General features: G+C 44.7%; 1 protein-coding gene across 2 annotated transcripts in view; it reads right to left on the bottom strand.

Annotated features, from left to right (window-relative positions):
- Positions 1 to 81: 81 nt before the first annotated feature.
- appl2 (adaptor protein, phosphotyrosine interaction, PH domain and leucine zipper containing 2) overlaps positions 82 to 19,787 on the bottom strand; it is a 49,365-nt gene continuing 29,659 nt past the window's right edge. Inside the window, exons 15-21 of one of the 2 annotated variants that reach the window (XM_030775483.1) lie at positions 6,979 to 7,131; positions 6,497 to 6,549; positions 5,753 to 5,927; positions 3,798 to 3,834; positions 3,376 to 3,531; positions 2,902 to 2,949; positions 82 to 1,683 (exon numbers count right to left, since the gene is read on the bottom strand). In XM_030775483.1, coding sequence (XP_030631343.1) covers positions 1,552 to 1,683; positions 2,902 to 2,949; positions 3,376 to 3,531; positions 3,798 to 3,834; positions 5,753 to 5,927; positions 6,497 to 6,549; positions 6,979 to 7,131 — 754 coding nt within the window. In that variant the 3' untranslated portion in view covers positions 82 to 1,551. The remainder of the gene's footprint in view (positions 1,684 to 2,901; positions 2,950 to 3,375; positions 3,532 to 3,797; positions 3,835 to 5,752; positions 5,928 to 6,496; positions 6,550 to 6,978; positions 7,132 to 19,787) is intronic. The other variant, XM_030775484.1, reaches the window with a different exon arrangement.

Genomic DNA, 19,787 nt, shown 5'->3' with positions numbered 1-19,787 from the left:
AGAGCGGACATAGAGTTAAAGGGACTAATGTCCTTTAAAAGCAAGTTTAAGTAAGTTTTCTATTTGTTTCAATTTTAATGTCTGATATGTCTCTGCTCTTGGATGTTCAGTCATGGAAAAAAAAAAAGAAAATTCTGTAGAGTTAAACAGTTGTGTCTGGAGAAAACCAAACTCTGACCTTTTGAAGTACGACCATATCCCTAAAGACTGACTGCACAAGGAACATAAACAGAGAGAAAAAAGACTGTTGCGCATGGAACAATATCCCCTGGGTAATCAGAATAATGACAATTCCTGTAGTAATCAAAACAATGAAAATCCCTTCATCCTGTTTCAGATGTCGAAGAAATCAAACTGATATCTCAGATATTTAATCAATCAGTAAGTCACACTTAACTGTGATCACTAACTCTGACTAAATAGTTTCTTGCAGCACACAAGCTAAGAAACTGCTTCTTTGTATTTGGAGATTTTGACTGTGTTAAGCTCCAGACATGACAAATTAAGCATGAGTTCAGTCTTCATTGCATGTAAACACGGTAAACATGGGTTTTTACCAGAAAACCAATAATGAAATAATAAATTCTTACTGAAGTCTTTTGTCTGTATTTTGAGGATATTTATAATAGAGTGTTGGGAAGGACTTGAAAAACAAAAATGCATTTGTCTGTACTCTCAAAGGGCCTGCGGCCTTAGGAGAGTAATACTAGGTGTATGTAGTACAAATGACTTACAGCAAACATATCAGTCCTTTGTCAGTGTTAGGCTGTGCCTAATGAGATAGCAATAAATGGAAAAACACAGAGATGCAAGACAGCAGAATGTCTGCATCCATTTGGTCAAAAAGTCGGCTTTTGAGTCCGTCTTAAAACATTGGGCCATCTGAACAGGGCCATCATGCTTAGCTGAAAGGTGATTCTGAATAAACGTTGCTTCAGTCAAGTTTGTTGAGTGATCATATGGAAAGTCTTACCTTAAGAGGAATAAACACACACAGTCAGGCTTTAATGGGATTGCTGGATAGGACCAAGTTGGATGATCAGTCAGAATACAGTACCATGTTTTTCAGTACAGATCAGAATGCAGTCTTAGAACATCGCAAATCACAGCCTTCTGCTTCATCTGGGAAGCGCAACAGAATTCACCAGAAGTGAGGATGTATAGCTGGGATACATATGCCTGACCATAACGTGCAAAGGCAGATACTATGTACAATACAGAATGCATAGATTTAGTGGAATTATTAAACTAAGACACCTAATGTGTAAAAAATGGAAATCTAAGATATGTAATGGATGAAAAATGGAAACCAAATAGTATGAGGAGGAAATGGTTATGAAGCTTTAATTAAAACACTTGCCTCTACAGTGCTGCGTCTATAAAACTTAAAACCAAAAGCAAGTGAAAAGAACAGATCACACATCAATCTGCTGACAATGTCCCACTGTCCTGAGGGGTCTAAAGGAGACAGCACGTTGGGGGTCTTATGGAGAGGTTGTAAGGAAACTGACCCTGCTCTGTCACGACCCTGGCTTTCTCTAGGTTGTCATGTCAGGCCTCTGACTCCAGAGTCTCCTGCCCTGCCCCAACCGCGGCTTCACCTGTTTCACTCTCTAACAGAAGGAACTTCCCATCATTGGTCAAAGGCATGGACTTCATCAGCTGGGCAAGGGCCTGGGGATCCTGAAACACACACACAGTGAGAGCTGATGTAAAATCCTTGCCCATGTCCCATGTTTTGTTTCTGTAAATAAATGATTTTTAAGCAATATCAGTAGACACTGTCATGGAGGGGAACCGAAGTCATCAAAGGAAATCCCTTTTTTTTCTTGTTCTGTTGACATAAATGGTTAGAATTATTAACAGTGGTGTTAGAGTTTAAGTGTACTTTTCACAAGGCTCCTATCGCATGAGCAGAACACACAAAGGACACTTCATGACCTGCATATTGCACTATGGACACTGTTTAGTCTACAAACTGGTTGACACTGTGCCTGTGTTTGGAAGAGACTGAAGTATTCTTTTAGTTGGACTGGTTTTAAGTCCTCCAAAAACAGAGAAGCAAAGAAAGGCCTTAGTATCACCCAGTTGTTAAGGGTTTTGGGTAATTCCAGAGTCCAGTCTTCACATTTTGGTATAAATTTAAATAACAGAATACTGTAAATTCCCAAATAAAAGTCGAATCTCAAATAATGGCCGGGTCAACTTACAGCAGGGGGCGCTGCCTGTTTAGGAAAATAAAGGCCAGTTCCAAATACAGACCGGGTGAAAAAAAACAAACAAACAACAAAAAAATATAAATTACAGAAAGGCTCAGGTGGTAAATTCATCATATTTCTACATAACATTATTTACATCAGTACAACAACATACGGTAATTATGCTCACCACTCTGTTGCTATTAGTTTCACTTTTTAACATAACTACTATACCAATAGTGTTCTAACTCACATGGATTGTCGCTGTAGGACTATGTGTGTTCATGGCCCATTATTAGTATTCAGGGACATCACTGCCAAAACTCTCTCCTTCCTATTTTCTATGTGTTATTCCTATGAGTTATTTCATATAACAGCACATCTTAACTGTACTTGGAAAAAGTCACAGAAGGGAAAAAATGTCTGATTTTAGATTGTGTAGTTCCCCCTCATACCATTAGGTTTCCATTTTTCGGCCAGTGACTTGGAAACAGGAACAAATTTTACCTTTAAACCTATCATTATTTTAACCTGTCCAGTTGAGGTAAGTAAAGGCCCCGGCCACTACTTGAGAATTTACGGTAATCTAACTCAAACACAACTTGTTAGGGTCAAAACAAACTGGTCACCTCGGTGAATTCTCATAATCTGTGTTCTGTGTCACAAGGAAAGGCTTTGTGCCAATATCAACAAGAACACTTACTTTCTTTGCCTCTATAATTTCTTTCCCCAAACTTATGGTGTAACATATCTGTGGAAAAAAGAAAAAAACAGTTCACTGGATATGAGTGGGCCATCCAGGCTGTCAATGAATTTTGTTGCATTCATTCAGCTCCCTGAGGGCTGACACATCTTCTCCATAACTTATCCATCTGTATGTTCCCAGTCACTGAAGATGATACTGCATTACAACTGGTTTGCCACCTACACATCATGTGTTCAGTCTGGTTCAATTCATTAGACTACACACACACACAAACTGTCCTCAGAGGTACTCCCTGACTGAAGTGAACTGGAAATATTTAAAAATGCAGTCGTGTTCTCAGTTTCATAAATGTGGGGAAGAAACAGATGTCCCAGTAAAGATCCGGCACTTAAAACTCAAGCCCAAGTGGTGATATTGTCACACTGTATCTTAAATGTATAAATGTTCAGAGAGAGGGTATAGACCAGGTACCTTCTCTCCCTCTGTGTTGCTCTCAAAAACAAACACGCTGAAGGAGGGCTTTCCTTCCTCCCCCCCCTCGCTCCAGTCTCGCCCCTCCACCACAAAGCCCATCAGTCTGCCATTTTCCTGATGAGCAGCAAACTGGGTCACATCTCTCAACTGGAACTGGTGCGACAGAAATGCATTTATGTAAGACTCTTATTGTTCATTAGCTGACCACGGGGCACTGACAGGGGACAGTGACAGTAGGCCTTAGATCCCCACAGTTTCCTTACTGCTTAAATCTGCTCTCCCAGTCTAAATGAGATTTCTAAATGTGCAGCCCAAAATAAGACAAATATACATGTCTTTTAGCCACAGATTAGCTACAGCAGCAAACAGGACTTAGGACACGCTCTGTCATTCCGTACAACAGTTTTTTAGGTACTTACACTAATCCTTATGACTTGTGTTTGAGGATCAATCAACCTGTTGGAGAGATGTTAAGAAAATGGCTCTAAAAAGCATTCTGAATATTTTATATATTCTGATTATATCCCTCAAGCATGCAAATTACAAGCCTGATTCTAAATATGATAAATATGCTTAATTACAAGCAATAGACAAATCAAGTTATTAAAAAAGCAACATAAAAGCTGTACATTGTTGTAAATCCCAAAAAGTTGAATCAGTTCATCTGGACACAAAGTTCAGTGGGAGAAACGAAAGTGAGTTCACCACCTTATAAACAGCAAATTTGCATAACGACCGAAACCAGCACAGTTGCATAATGCCAAAACCAGCAATCTGTTTCATATGCAAATTGCCGTGACCATTAATTAGAGTTATTATGGCCATGTGTGTCATTCACAGAGGTACTGTACATATCATATACACAGATGAGTCAAAACATTATGACCACCTGCTTAATATGCTGTTGGTCCTCCATGTGCCGACCCGCAAAGGCATGGACTCTACCCCTGAAGGTGTCCCGTGGTATCTGGCACCAAAACATTAGCAGAAGTTCCTTCAAGTCCTCTTCATGGTGATGGTATTCCCTTATGGCAGTGGCTTCTTTCAGCAGGATGACGCGCCCTGGCACACTGCACACATTGTTTGAGAATGGTTTTAGGAACACGATGAAGTGTTCAAGGGGTTGTCCTGGCCTCCAAATTCTCCAGATCTCAATCTGATTGAGCATCTGTGGGATGTGCTGGACTGACAAGTCCGATCCATGGTGGCTCCACCTCGCAACTTACAGGACTTGAAGGTTTTGGTACCAGATATCACAGGGCACCTTCAGAGGTCTTGCAGAGTTCATGCCTCAGCGGCTCGGTGCTGTTTTGGCAGCACACAGAGGACCAACAGCATTTTAGGCAGGTGGTCATAATGTTTTGGCTTATTGGTGTATGTTAATCTGTATGTTCTCACATTCATGTGTTTCGTTTTCTGTGTGTTGTTGTAATGGTTTATGGTGCCTGTATGCTTGTTTGTCTTTTTGTTACCATGCTGTACCAAAATAATTACCACCAACACTGTTATGTGGCAATAATAATAAAGTATCTATCCAGAGAATTCACAGCAATCCTCCCAGGACTTAGCAGCGTACACTATATTGCATATTCCATAGTGTTGTGAATGTGATGCTGAGTGCTGCCTATCAACGGGTTAAGAATAGATGCCAGAAACTTAGAGATGTTATAGGTCACTGAGTTAATCATACTAACAATAGGCCATAATGGCATATCCTGTTTATGTTTCTTAGGTAAACCATACAGACTAGGTGTAGCTTCCCCTGGGTATAATCTATGGTACAAAATTCTGTCAAAATTGGTATTAGTCTGCCTCACCTGTTCAATCAACAGCTGACTCTGTGCCTTCGGGAAGATCTTGCTAGCTTGGTGGCCCTTGGCCGAAGATTTCATTTGCAGGCTCTAAAATGTAATCCTGCTACATCCCGCCATATCTTTCACCATCTTACAATGCTTTGATTGCAGCTATTCCCCAATCCTCTGTGAATAACACACACGGCCATTTTAACTCTAATTGATGGTCACGGCACTTTGCATATGAAACTGATCGCCGGTTTTGGCATTATGCAACTGTGCTGGTTTCGGTCATCATGTAAATTCGTTGTTTATAAGGTTGGGGATACTTGCAGTCAGCTGAGACTGACGAAGTCACGTAGATGAATGATGAAATGTTCCTCCCACTAAACTTTGTGTCCAGATGAACAGATTTGACTTTCTGAGATTTCCTTACCTGGATTACTGAGCATGCATCAAGATACATTGTTGTAAACTGTCAGAGGTAATGTATACTTAATACCACACTGGATATTTTATCACATATATGTATAATACTGAATGGGTCTCACTTCTCAGCCTCTCATCCCTGGCCCACTCACCTCAAGCAAGTACTGGTCACCATCAGGTGACACTCAGTGGTCTTGAAGATGTTGTGGATGGCTCGGGCAGCCAGCACCTGCCTCATGGCCTCGTAGACTACGTCCTGTGTGTGACCAGACCTGACTGCCATGGAGCCCAGGAAACGCACAGCAAACACCTGCTGGAACAAAGTGTCTGGGATACAGGAAGACACAGGTAAAAGTGTATCATGGTGCTTCATCTTAACTATAAGCCTAATGATTTAGAATTCATTAATTATTAATTAAGGACCATCATTAAACAGATTTTAGGCTTTTAGTTCCACTCTACATTCCAGATGTCTGAGATGAATCAAGACAGAAGCCAAATGTGTATGCTTACTCATCAAAGATCAAACCACAGTAATAGTCCCAATGGCAAGTCAAGAAAAAGCCTGGACTCACTGTGCTGGAGAGTAACTATGTACTGTCTGTAACAAAAGTTTAGCTGCATCTTTTATATAAGCAGTTATGATGCTTTGGGACAGTAATATAAAATATATATTATAATGTTTATGACCAGGTGTCTGTGTGTTGCTCATATTACCGCTACTGTGACCTTCAATGAGATGGTAAAGCATGATTAACATTTAATGTTAAATTTAAAAAGTGACATTTAATCAATCAAGTGTCCTTTATTGAGCATGGAAATGTGGGGGAAATGAATGAGTTTTAGTTCAGTAAGCACTGTAAGTCTTTACATTTAGCATAATCACAAACTCTTACCTCCTGTATCTGAGGCGCTGTTTGTCTCTGTCTCACCAAAAGGGTTTGTGCGTCTGTAGCAAGGTATGACACAACAAAAAAAAATGAAATATGTAGAAAGACTTACTCTCAAACTACAGTACACTGAGCTATACTCACTGCAGTAAGACAAAGAAGTGACTGTAACATCACTAACAGAGAGCAACTTTTAAACATAGAGTGTGCTAAATGTGTCTATCAGGCAGGACTGTTTATTTCCACATATAAACAATATATGCAAACTTACCACTAAACACTGATTTTAATTCACCATTACATTACAGTCTAGAATAAGATGACATACACACATACACAGTAACTTCACACAATGAGTGTAAACTAAACAGAAAACATACACATACTGAACATATGCATTTTAGGTGTGGAAACCAAACACAGTACAGTGAAGCTAGTGCTACACAGATGCAGAAAACATAAACATAATGCCGTCTTAAAGCCCTCACCGTCCTCCAGTTCTGTTCTGATCCAGGAATTCTGAAGCAGGAAGCATGATGTCAAACTGAATAGGTGTTCCTGGGGCAATCAAGTCTTCACACTCTGGAGCAGACGGGACCTTTGTTGAAACATCTCCCGGCACCACCCCACCAGGCTTTGCTCTACGTAAAGATTGTGAGGGAGATAAGAAACAGTGGAAACAGTAAGTAGCGCAATGTCTGTTGTATAGTGTCTGTCTATGTGGTGCGGTGTCTGTTTGTGTGGCACAGTGTCTATCTGTGTAGTATGGTGTCTGTCTGTGTGGTACGGTGTCTGTTTGTGTGGTACACTGTCTGTGTAGCACAGTGTCACTCTGTGTGGTATGGTGTCTGCCTTTGTGGTATGCTGTCTGGGTGATACAGCATCTGTCTATGTGGTGCAGTGTCTGTTTGTGTGGCACAATGTCTGTCTGTTAGGTATGGTGCCTGTCTGTATGTTACGGGGTCTGTGTAGTACAGTGTCTGTCTGTACATATGCACTATGGACAATGTCCGCAGAATCGGGTTTGCATTTTGTCCGAAGTTGACCTTTCACACATGTAGCACACAACAGGAGACTGTCAGCGTCAGATGCCTTCTCACCTACTCGATATACTCCGTTTGGTTTAGGCAATTGGTGTTCCCCTGGGTAGAGCGTGCAAGAGGCAGGAAATGATGCAAAAAGTACACTGTGAAAATCATAGTGTGTTGTTTACAACACATCAAAAATGCCAGACGAGGCTACCAACTTTTGTCTGACAATTTCAGTGTCGGCTGTTACCGACAGAAGTTCCTGAATCTCATCGTCTCACCAGTTAGACATTTTCATTGGTGTCTGTGTAAATGACCCTTCTTCTTCACCCTCGGATGTTTGTACCCTTCCAGTTTCACGCCAGTCGCATGTTAGAAATGGCATCAACACGCCCACTTGCTCGCTGTGCATTCTCCAGACTATAATCCGCTCTATTCACACATGGACTCAATTGAATATACAACCGATTTTGTCCTAGGGGGCTGATAGAATAAAGTCCATTTAGGATCCGATCCGACTGATTCAGACATTTGCATTGACACATACAGCCCTTCCGGTTAGAGTCTAGATCATTTTAGGGTTGCAGTGCATGTGTGAAAGGGGCTCATGTTACGGGGTCTGTGTGGTGCAGTGTTTTTCTGTGTGGTACAGTGTCTGTGTAGTAGGGCATTTGTCTGTGTGGTGTTGTGTCTGTCTGTGTCATACAGTGTCTGTCTGTTTGGGACGGTGTCTGTGTTACAGTGTCTGAGTAGTACGGTGTCTACCTGTGTGGTATGTTGTCTGTGTGGTATGGTGTTTGTCTGTGTGATGGGGTGTCTGTCTGTATGGTACAGTTTCTGTCTGTGTGGTATGGTGTCTGTGTGGTATATGAATATGAATACGAATACGAATAACCTTTTTTTAATCCCAAGGGGGGCGGCACGGTGGAACAGTGGGTAGCACTGTCGCCTCACAGCGCGTGGAGTTTGGAGTTTGTGTGGAGTTTGCATGTTCTCCCTGTGTCTGCGTGGGTTTCCTCCCACAGTCCAAAGACATGCAGGTTAGGTGAATTGGAGACACTACAATTGCCCCTAGGTATGAATGTGTGTGTGAGTGTGTTTGTCTGTGTGTCTGCCCTGTGATGGATTGGCGACCTGTCCAGGGTGTTTCCCTGCCTTTCGCCCTATGAGCGCTGGGATAGGCTCCAGCACCCCCCGCGACCTTAATCAGGATAAGCGGCTTAGATAGTGAGTGAGTGAGTAATCCCAAGAGAAATTTGAGTGTCGCAACAACACCGTCCAGCACACACCAAACATGACATAGACTACAATAGTAAAATACAATAAGATAAATAAGGAAGTAGAATAATAAAAATAAAGACTAAAGATAAAAATAAAGGTTGTATCTGTACATTGTGCAGTAATTAGTAAAATAATAAATAGCCTTTAGTAAAGTGAGAATAGGAAGGTACATGGAAAGTTTTTGCCATAGTGCAGTAGTTTTATACATAATATATAATGAAATATGCCACAATATAAGCAATAGTATGATTATCACTATTGTGCAGTGTGTAATGTGCCATAGAGAGCATTGTTGTTGTTACATGTGAAATAGAGAACATTGTCGTTGTTACACATTTTGCAAAACGATAATACTAACGGCATAGAGCAATTCTAAACCAGATATCCATGAGAAGGAGTGAGATAGATAGAAATAGTTGTTGTCTATTGTGCAATCATTACGTTGAAGGAGGAGCAGCATAGGGCATCAGGCGTCAGTTCAACCATTTGCTGCGGCAGAGAGGGAAGGAGTTGTAAAATTTGATGGCCACCAGCAGAAACAACCTTCTGCTTGTCTCTGTAGAGCATTGGGGGAGATCAGCCTGCTGCTGAAGGTGCTCCTCAGCTTAAAAAGCTCATCGTGGAGGGGATGGGAGTTGTTGATCAGGATGCTCACCAGCTTATTAAGCATCCTCCTCTCCACCATCATGCCCAGTAAGTCTAGCTCAATACCACATCCCTTAACAGAGCTGGCTTTCCTAACAAACTTATTCAGTCAGTTAGCATCCCCAGCTTTCAGTCCACACCCCCAGCACACCACCCCATAGAAAATGGCACTGGATACCTCTGACTGATATGACATCTGCAGCATCCTGTTGCAGACATTGAAGGATCATAGTCTCTACAGGAAGCAGAGCCGACTCTGGCTCTGGTATTTGTAGGAGTGGACAACCTCAAAATCTTCTCTATGGATGGAGACAGGGGTCAGGGGAGGCTTATTCCTGTGGAAGTCCACAACCAGCTCCTTTGTCTTGCTGGCGTTTAGCTGTTGATGGTTCAGGCTGCACCACTCCACAAAGTTGTTACCGGTCCTCTGTGTTCTGCCTCCTGTGCTCATTGATACAAAAGAGTTATCAGAGAACTTCTGATGGTGGCATGACTCCGAGTTGTACTTGAAGTTGGAGGTGTACAGGGTGAACAGGAAGGGAGAGAGGACGGTCCCCTGGGGGGCCCCTGTTCTGCTCAACACTGTCTCTGGACATACAGCTTCCCAGTCTCATGTACTGTGGTCTGTTTGTTAGATAGTCCATTGTCCAGGTCACAAGCTTGTCTCCCAGCAGTACAGGCTGTATGGTGTTGAGAAGTCAGAGAACATGACTCCCACAGTGCTCCCAGCCTTTTCCAGATAAGAGTAGGCTCAGTGAAGCAGGTATAAGGGAGCATCTTCCACTTCGATGCGTTCCTGGTAATTGCAGGGGGTCTAGTGCTAGTCTGACCAGGGATTTAAGGTGGGAGAGGACCAGTCTCTCCAGGATCTTTATCACGTGTGATGTTAACGCCACTGGCCTGTAATCATTTAAGACCTTGCGGTGCCCCTTCTTGGGCACAGGGACCAGGTATGACGTTTTCTAAAGTGTGGGGCCCCTTCCCAGTCCCAGATTAATGATGCTTTGGAAGACACCACAGAGCTGTTTGGCACATCCCTTAAGCACCTCCGTGCTCACACTGTCTGGGCCTGCAGCTTTGCCTGAATGGAGTCTTTCCAGTTGCCTTCTCACCTGGTCAGTTGTGATGGCTGGGGAGAGTGGTGAGGGGGGAGAAGCAGGAGGGACCTGAGAAGGGCTGGAGGGAGGTTGCATGGTGATTTGGGTGGTGTGAATGGTCGAGAGGCTGGGGGGTGAATGGGCAAGGGCTCCAGTATCAAACCTACTGAAAAACAGGTTTAACTCGTTGGCCCTGGCCATGCTGTCCTCTCTCATATGACTGCTTGTCTGATTGTAGCCGGTGATTCTCCTCATACCGTTCCACACTTCCCTTGTGTTATTCTGTTGCAGCCTGTACTCCATCCTCCTCCTACAGGCATCCTTGCCCTTCTTCATCTTAGTACTCAGTGCTTTCTGGACCCTCTTCATCTCCTCCTTGTCCCCAGCTCTGAAGGCCCTCTTTTTGTCATTAAGGAGGGCCTTTATTAGCGCTTTTCCACTAGGAAAGTGCTGGTGCCCGTGCCGGTGCCGGTGCCGGTGCCGGTGCCAGTGCGGAGCTAGTGCTGCCTTGGTGCCTTTTGTGAACCAGCCTGCATTTCCACAGGTTTGGAAACTGAACGCTACGTAGCGGAAGTTTAGGTAAATTCCGTGGGGAAAAAATAGTGTCGGACAGAACGTATCTGTTGTTGGAGTTAAGGGAACGGCCCTCTTCTGGCTTAGGTCCTACTTAACTGATCGTTATCAGTTTGTTGATGTAAATGGTGAGTCCTCTGCACATACTGAGGTAAAGTTCGGAGTCCCGCAAGGTTCTGTTTTAGGCCCACTGCTTTTCTCTTTATATATGCTACCTCTAGGTAATGTTATTCGTAAACACGGTATTAGCTTCCACTGCTATGCTGATGACACACAGTTGTATGTCTCAGCGAAGCCAGACGAGAGACACCAACTTAACAAAATTGAGGAATGTCTAAAGGATATTAGGCACTGGATGCTTATGAATTTCCTCTCACTCAACACTGAAAAAACAGAAGTACTTGTACTAGGATCACATGCAGCTAGGAGTAAGCTTTCCGACCACATAGTTACTCTGGATGGCCTTTCTCTTTCATCAGGTGTGGCAGTAAAAGATCTTGGTGTAATTATTGACTCCAGTCTTTCATTTGAAGCTCATGTAGATAATATTACCAGGATAGCCTTCTTTCATCTTAGAAATATTAACAAGATAAGAAATGCATTGTCATTTCAAAATGCTGAAAAATTGGTTCATGCTTTCATTACCTCTAGATTAGACTACTGTAATGCCTTACTGTCTGGATGCTCTATTAGGTGTATAAATAAGCTACAGTTAGTTCAGAATGCAGCGGCCAGAGTTCTTACTAGAACCAAAAAATATGATCACATCACCCCTATCTTATCCACACTGCACTGGCTCCCAGTCAAATCTCGTATTGATTATAAAATCTTACTATTAACATATAGAGCATTAAATGGTCTTGCGCCACAGTACCTGCGCGAACTCCTGGTCTTTTATGATCCACCACGCCTACTTAGATCAAAAGGTGCAGGCTATTTGTTGGTACCTCGAATTATGATGGCTACAGCAGGGGGCAGAGCCTTCTCTTACAGAGCCCCACAGTTATGGAATAGCCTCCCAATTAATGTTCGAGACTCAGACACAGTCTCTATGTTTAAGTCAAGGCTGAAAACTTATCTGTTTAGCCAAGCCTTTTGCTAATAGCTCTTTACTAGGCAAAGGAGCAGATCTGGAGGGTTCTCGGGCATAGATTGTTTGGTGAACTGGGATGTTTGGATGCTGTCGCCCCCCCACTTTAACATCTTCACTCAGGTTTGTTGACTGTGGAGTGGGTGGCCGCCTTGTGTCCCAGAGTGCCATCATGTCCATATTACCTTCTAGCTCTCCCTTTAGCTATGCTGTACTAGTTAGTCTTGCTGGAGTCCCTGCCTGCACTCGGCACACGATGTATATTTACCTTAACCATTATGTGGAAATGAACATCTAACAATGTGCCTCTCTTTCTCGCTCTCTCTCTCTCTCTCTCTCTCTCTCTCTCTCTCTCTCTCTCTCCCTCTCTCTCTCTCCCTCTCTCTCTCTCTCTCTCTCTCTCTCTCTCTCTCTCTCTGTCTCTCTCTCTCTCTCTCTCTCTCTCTCTCTGTCGAGCCACACATGCTACTCCTGAGACACCAGTGATCCTGACTCCTCCCGCCCTCTGGACTGACCCATCCTGGTGTTATCATCTTCCATCCCCCGTCAGCCTCCTGTCTACATCGCCATCCCCTTTGTTCATGCCCCAATTTACTTTCAGCTGTAACTGCCCACGTGGTCGGCACCTATTGCACACCTGTCTGACTAAGGAGGGGTCTCCTCTCTCTGTGGTCCTCCTCAAGATTTCTCCCATTTTCCCATTTCCCTCTTGGGTTTTTGGGGAGTTTTTTCTTGCCCGCCATGAGGATTAAGTCAGGGGGTGCCGTCATATTTTGATTTGACTGTTGTGGCCTGTAAAGCCCTTTGAGACTGTAAACAGTGATATTGGGCTCTAAATAAACTTGAACTTGAACTTGAACTTGCTTGCTTTTTACCTTTATGCTAGGCTTCCACACAGCGAAACGCCTCATGAATTTTGCCCAAAAACTTTTCGCTCTGGGGCAAAATTCATGAAAATAGTAAGCCTGTCACCTAGCTCAAAAGTTTAAAAGAGTGTTCAAAAGATGGTCTGCAGTGGTCTATTTGCACCAGCCACAGCCGAGAGAGTGAGTGTTTTTTCTACCATTCTGGGTCCAACTACATTCATGTAAACAACAGCCCTTGTTGATGTAGACACAAATTATTGCCCATACATCTTTTAATCATATACATATTTTCATGCTACATATAGCCTTTAGCCTACCGCTATCTTGGTCAGACTTTTTTTGTTACTCCCGCCTCTCTAGAGAACGTCACGTAGCAAACACATCAAACGCTGAACTGATTGGTTCTTGCGTGGTTTTTATTTGCATAGCCTCTGACGTCAGCGGTTCCAACTTTTAGGACCAGCAATTCTGTGGTGTCGTGCTGGTGCCAGCTTTTTGGCACTGGCACCAGTATTTTGTCAGTGGAAAAGCGTAGCCCCGGTGCTCGATTAGGCACCGGCACCGCAGCAGTGGAAAAGGGATATATGTCTCTGGTGATTCAAGGCTTGTTATTCGGGAAACACCGTACTGTGTGGGTGGGGATGACATTGTCCAGACAGAAGTTAATGTAATCTATAATGCACTGCGTTAGCCCATCTATGTCCTCACCATCTGGCTTAGTCAGAACTTCCCCGTCAGTAGCCTCAAAATGGTCCCTCAGAGCCTCAACTGTATCCTGTAACCATCTCCTGACTGTCTTGGTGCTTGCAAGTTGCCGCTGGACTAGAGACTTATACTGGGGTGAGAGGTGGACCAGGTTGTGATCCGATCTGCCAAGTGGGGGGAGTGCTGTGGAGGTATATGCATCCTTAATGTTAGTATACAGTAGATCAAGGGTTTTATTGTCTCTGGTTGGACGTCAACAAACTGGGTGAAGTTTGTCATTGTGGAGGAGAGAGTCACATGGTTGAAGTCCCCAGAAATCTTGATGAAAGCACTGGGATGCTGTGACTGAAGCTCCGCTGCGACCGAGAGTATGATGTCATCCGCTGTGGGCACATCGGCGGATGGCAGAACATAAGCAGCGACCATTATAGCGTGAGAATTCCCTCGGCAAATAATAGGGACATAGGCTCACCGTTAAAAGTTCAGTTTCCAGGCTGCAGACTCTATCCTTGACAGTAACATGACCTGGATAACACCATCTGTTGTTAACAAGAACGGCAAGCCCCCTCTCCTTTCCTCTTATCACTCTTCTTTCGGTCTCTGTCTGCCCGTATTGTCTCGAAGCTGGTGACGATTGAGTTGTAGTCCGGTATATCTTCGTGGAGCCATGCCTCAGTAAAACACATAATACTGCTCTCCTGAAATTTCCTCTGACTCCTCACCAGTGCCATTAATTATTCTGTCTTATTCGCCAGCGATCTCACATTTCCCATAATGATGGAAGGAAGATACAGCTTGTATCTCTACTTCTTCATTCGCCGCTTTAATCCTGCTCTGCAGCTACGGTATTTCCTCGATATTTCAGCCAGAATATGTTGTTTGTATTTCCTAGGGGCAGTTGCCATTCGCCATGATAGCAGTTCCTCCCAAGTGTAAACAAAGGGAGCCCCCCCCCCCCCTCCCATTCGCTTGCATATTGTTTGGGTGAAAAAGTGTCCCGATGAGCAGGAACATCCGAAAAAAACAGTAAAGTGAGCAGGGTGCAGTCTTAAGAGACTAAGGCAAAAAAAAATAAAAATAAAAACCTGAAAAAGGTGCTAAAACTAAAGTAAATAGACAAAAACAATACAAATAAGAGGGAGTGGTTGTGATGGGCTGCCACCCTGGATAGCACCAGAAGTAGACTATGTGGCACTGTGTCTGTCTGTGTGATATGGTGTCTGTGTGCTACAGTGTCTGTCTGTGTGCTACAGAGTCTGTACGGTACGTTGTCTGTCTGTGTGGTGTGGTGTCTGTCTTTGTAGCATGGTGTCTGTCTGTGTGCTACAGTGTCTGTCTGAGTGGTATGATGTCTGTGTGTTACGGAGTCTGTGTGGTACATTGTCTGTCTGTGTGGTATGGTGTCTGTCTGTGTGTTATGGGGTCTGTATGGTACAGTGTCTGTCTGTGTGGTATGGTGTCTGTCTGCGTGTGAAGGAGTCTATGTGGCACTGTTTCTGTCTGTGTTGTACAGTGTCTGTCTGTGTGCTACGGTGTCTGTCTGGTACATTGTCTGTCTGTGTGTTATGGGGTCTGTGTGGTACAGTGTCTGTCTGTGTGGTATGGTGTCTGTGTGGTATGGAGTCTATGTGGCACTGTGTATGTCTGTGTGATATGGTGTCTGTGTGCTACAGTGTTTGTCTGTGTGCTACAGAGTCTGTATGGGACGTTGTCTGTCTGTGTGGTGTGGTGTCTGTCTGTGTGCTACAGTGTCTGTGTGGTACAATGTCTGTCTGAGTGGTATGGTGTCTGTCTGTGTGTTACGGTGTCTGTGTGTTACGGAGTCTGTGTGGCACATTGTCTGTCTGTGTGGTACAGTGTCTGTCTGAGTGGTGCAATGTCTGTCTGTGTGTTATGGGGTCTGGGGTCTGTGTGGTATGGAGTCTATGTGGCACTGTGTCTGTCTGTGTGGTATGGTGTCTGTGTGCTACAGTGTCTGCCTGTGTGCTACAAAGTCTGTATGGTATGTGGTCTGTCTGTGTGGTGTGGTGTCTGTCTGTGTGGTGTGGTGGCTGTCTGTGTGCTACAGTGTCTGTGTGGTACAATGTCTGTCTGAATGGTATGGTGTCTGTCTGTGTGTTACGGTGTCTGTGTGGTACATTGTCTGTCTGTGTGGTATGGTGTCTGTGTGGCACAGTGTCTGTCTGCGTGGTATGGCATTTGTCTGTGTGTTATGGGGTCTGTGTGATACAGTGTGTGTCAGCATGGGATGGTGTCTGCCTGTGTGTGATGGAGTCTATGTGGCACAGTGTCTGTCTGTGTGGTACAGTGTCTGTCTGTGTGCTACCATGTCTGTGTGGTACGTTGTCTGTCTGTGTGGTGTGGTGTGGTGTGGTGTGGTGTGGTGTCTGTCTGTGTGCTGTAGTGTCTGTCAATGTGCTATGGTGTCTGTGTGGTACAATGTCTGTCTCAGTGGTATGGTGTCTGTGTGTTACGGTGTCTGTGTGGTACATTGTCTGTCTGAGTGGTATGGGGTCTGTGTGGTGCAGTATCTGCGTAGTTGTGTTGTATGGTACAGTGTCTGTCTGTGTGTTTCAGTCTCTGTGTGGTATGGTGTCTGTGTCATATGGTGTTTGCCATACTGTGTCTGTGTCATACAATCTCTGTGTTGTAGCTTAAAAGCACAAACATGTTAATTATCCTTAAGAAGACAAATGAAGACTACCTATAATAAGCACTAAGACTAAAATACAAAACAAAGTACTAATCATTGTTTGTAATTAACAGTAAAGTAGCACTGATCTCAGTGCTACATCATTTGGTCTCTAGTAGCAGGTGATCCGTCACACTGATTGGAGAGAATTTGTTTTGAATTTGTTTTGAATGAAATTCAAGTACTGTCATCAAAATTTCAATTCCAATGCCAATTAAATTCTACAAACCCGATTTCCAGAAAGGTTGTGACGTTTTGTAAAATGCAATAAAAACAAGAATCTGTGATTTGTTAACTCTCTTGAACCTTTATTTAACTGACAAAAGTACAAAGAAAAGATTTCCAATATTTTCACTGACCAACTTAAATGTATTCTGTAAATACAAACAAATTTAGAATTTGATGCCTGCAACACATTCAAAAAATGTTGGGACAGAGGCACGTTTACCATTGTGTTCCTTTTAATTACACTTTAATCATTTGGGAACTGAGGATACTAATTGTTTCAGTTTTGCAAGTGGAATTTTTGCCCATTCTTGCTTGATACAAAACTTCGCCTGCTCAACAGTCCGTGGTCACCATTGTCTGATTCTCCTCTTCATGATGCGGCATACATTTTTAATAGGAGACAGATCTGGACTGCTGGCAGACCAGTCAAGCACACGCACTCTGTCTACGAAGCCACGTTGTTGTAGCACATGCAGAGTGAGGCCTGGCATTGTCTTGCTAAAATAACCATGGACTTCCTGGGAAAAGACATAGCCTTGATGGCAGCATATGTCTCTCTACAATCCCAACATACGCCTCTGCGTCAATGGTGCCTTCATACCAGTGATGAACCGTCAGGGCCTTCAAGGTATTTTGTGAGGATTTGACAGACCAAGACCCAATCGCAGACCCACTGAGTAAAATAAGATTCAGAACCAAAAATCAGAATCCAAATCTCAAGAACAGTGTCCAGTCCAAGGTCAAATCCAGAAATCCAGAGGGCAAACAAATCCAAATCGTAAGGCAAAAACAGGTCCAGGTAAACACGGTCAAAATTACAGATCACAGGAGGCAAACACACAGACTGGCAGAGAGAACAAAAGGTCACAATCTGACAAAGAACAGGCACAAACACAGGACTTAAATGCACAGGACAATAAACAGTAGAGACAGACTACTGGAGGAGACAAACCAGGTAATAATAGGGATCAGGTGGGGGGCGGGGACAGGAGACACAGGGACAAACAGAAGCACATGGCAAAACCAAAACAAACAAAAGCACAACTCGACAATACACAGGATGGCCAGCAGGACGGCCAGATTCCCCAATCCTGGCAGATATACTGACAGTACCCCCCTCTCAACGGACGCCTCCAGGCGTCATGGAAGATGAAGCTGGATGTTGGCGGTGGAAGTCTTGGATGAGCGTGGGATCCAAAATGTGATGGGCCGGAACCCAGGACCTCTCCTCAGGACCGTAGCCTTCCCAATCTACGAGGTACATCCAGCAATTGGCGCACAGTGTATGCCTCTGACCCATCAATGAGCCGGGGGGGTGGGGGGGTTTGGGGGCAGGACACAGGGGGTTATGGATGAATGGCTTGATCCGGGAAACGTGAAAAGTGGGGTGAATGCGCCGAAGGGTTGTAGGAAGCTTGAGATGGACTGCAGTGGGGCTGATGACTCTGACAATGGGGAAAGGTCCGATGAACCGAGGGGCAAACTTGCGGGAATCCACTCTGAGGGGAAGATCTCGGGTAGAGAGCCACACACGCTGGCCCCGGCGATACAGAGGAGCCTTGGAGCGATGCTTGTCAGCCTGGTGCTTCATCTTAGCTGTGGACAGAAGAAGGGCAGAGCGAGTACGCCTCCAGGTTCGACGGCAGCGGCAAATGAAAGCCTCAGCAGAAGGCACCCCAACTTCCTCCTCCTGGTCGGGGAACAGTGGAGGTTGGTAGCCAAGGAAACACTCAAATGGGGACAGGCCAGTAGAGGAGGACGTGTGGGAGTTGATGGCATACTCTGCCCAGGGTAACTGTTGACTCCAAGAGGCAGGATTCTGGGAAGCCATACACCGCAACACCGTCTCTAGTTGTTGGTTAGCCCGCTCAGTCAGGCCATTAGTCCGTGGATGAAAACCTGACGACAAACTGACTGATGCACCAAGAAGTTTACAGAAGGCTTTCCAGAAGTTGGATGTGAATTGTGGGCCCCTGTCTGACACCACATCAACAGGTAGGCCATGCAGCCTGAACACATGTTGTATCATGAAATTTGCTGTTTCTTTGGCGGAAGGAAGTTTTAGGAGAGGGATGAAATGTACTGATTTGGAGAAGCGATCCACAACAGTGAGGATGGTAGTGTTACCTTCTGATGGAGGCAGACCAGTGACAAAGTCCAGGGAGATATGGGACCAGGGTCTCTTGGGAACGGGCAGGGGTTGTAGCAGGCCGGCAGGTGGCTGGTTGGAAGTCTGGTTGGCACAGACCGAGCAGGCTGCGACGAAGTTGCGAATATCTTCTCCCATAGATGGCCACCAGAACCGCTGACCAATGAAGGCCTGCGTGCGCCTGACTCCAGGATGGCAGGACAGCTGGGATGAGTGACCCCACTGCAGGACCTGTGAACGGACAATGCTGGGAACAAAAACACGGTTAGTGGGGCACTGACTGGGGCCTGCCTCATTCAACTGGGCAGCACGCACAGTGGATTCTATGTCCAACTGTGCAGCGGCCACGAGGCAGGAAGAGGGAAGAATGGTATCTGGTTCTTGAGAACTTTCTGGAGAGGTGAATCTTCGAGAAAGAGCGTCAGGTTTGATATTTTTGGAGCCAGGACGGTAGGACAGGGTAAAATTAAATCTGGAGGAGAATAGGGACCATCGAGCTTGACGGGAGTTGAGTCTTTTGGCCGTTCGGATGTACTCCAGGTTCTTGTGGTCAGTCCAGACGAGGAATGGAACATAGGCCCCCTCCAGCCAATGTCTCCACTCCTCCAGTGCCAACTTGACTGCCAGTAACTCCCTGTTGCCGATGTCATAATTCTGCTCGGTGGCAGTGAGACGATGGGAGAAGAAAGCACAAAGATGGACCTTATTGTCCTTGGGGGAGCGTTGGGAAAGAACTGCTCCAACGCCGATGTCGGAAGCATCCACCTCCACGATGAATTGTAGGTCAGGGTCAGGCTGGATCAGGACTGGGGCAGACAAAACGTTGCTTCAGGTTAAGGAAGGCTGCTTCTGCTGCAGGGGACCAGGAGAATTTAACAGCCAACGAGGTTAGGGCAGTGAGCGGGGCAGCCAAGGTACTGTAATTATGAATAAAACGGCGGTA

The sequence above is a fragment of the Chanos chanos genome, chromosome 5 (genome assembly GCF_902362185.1).
Source record: "Chanos chanos chromosome 5, fChaCha1.1, whole genome shotgun sequence".
Taxonomy (NCBI): Eukaryota; Metazoa; Chordata; class Actinopteri; order Gonorynchiformes; family Chanidae; genus Chanos; species Chanos chanos.
Note: the sequence above shows the minus strand (reverse complement) of the source record. Positions and strands in the feature narration are given on the sequence as shown.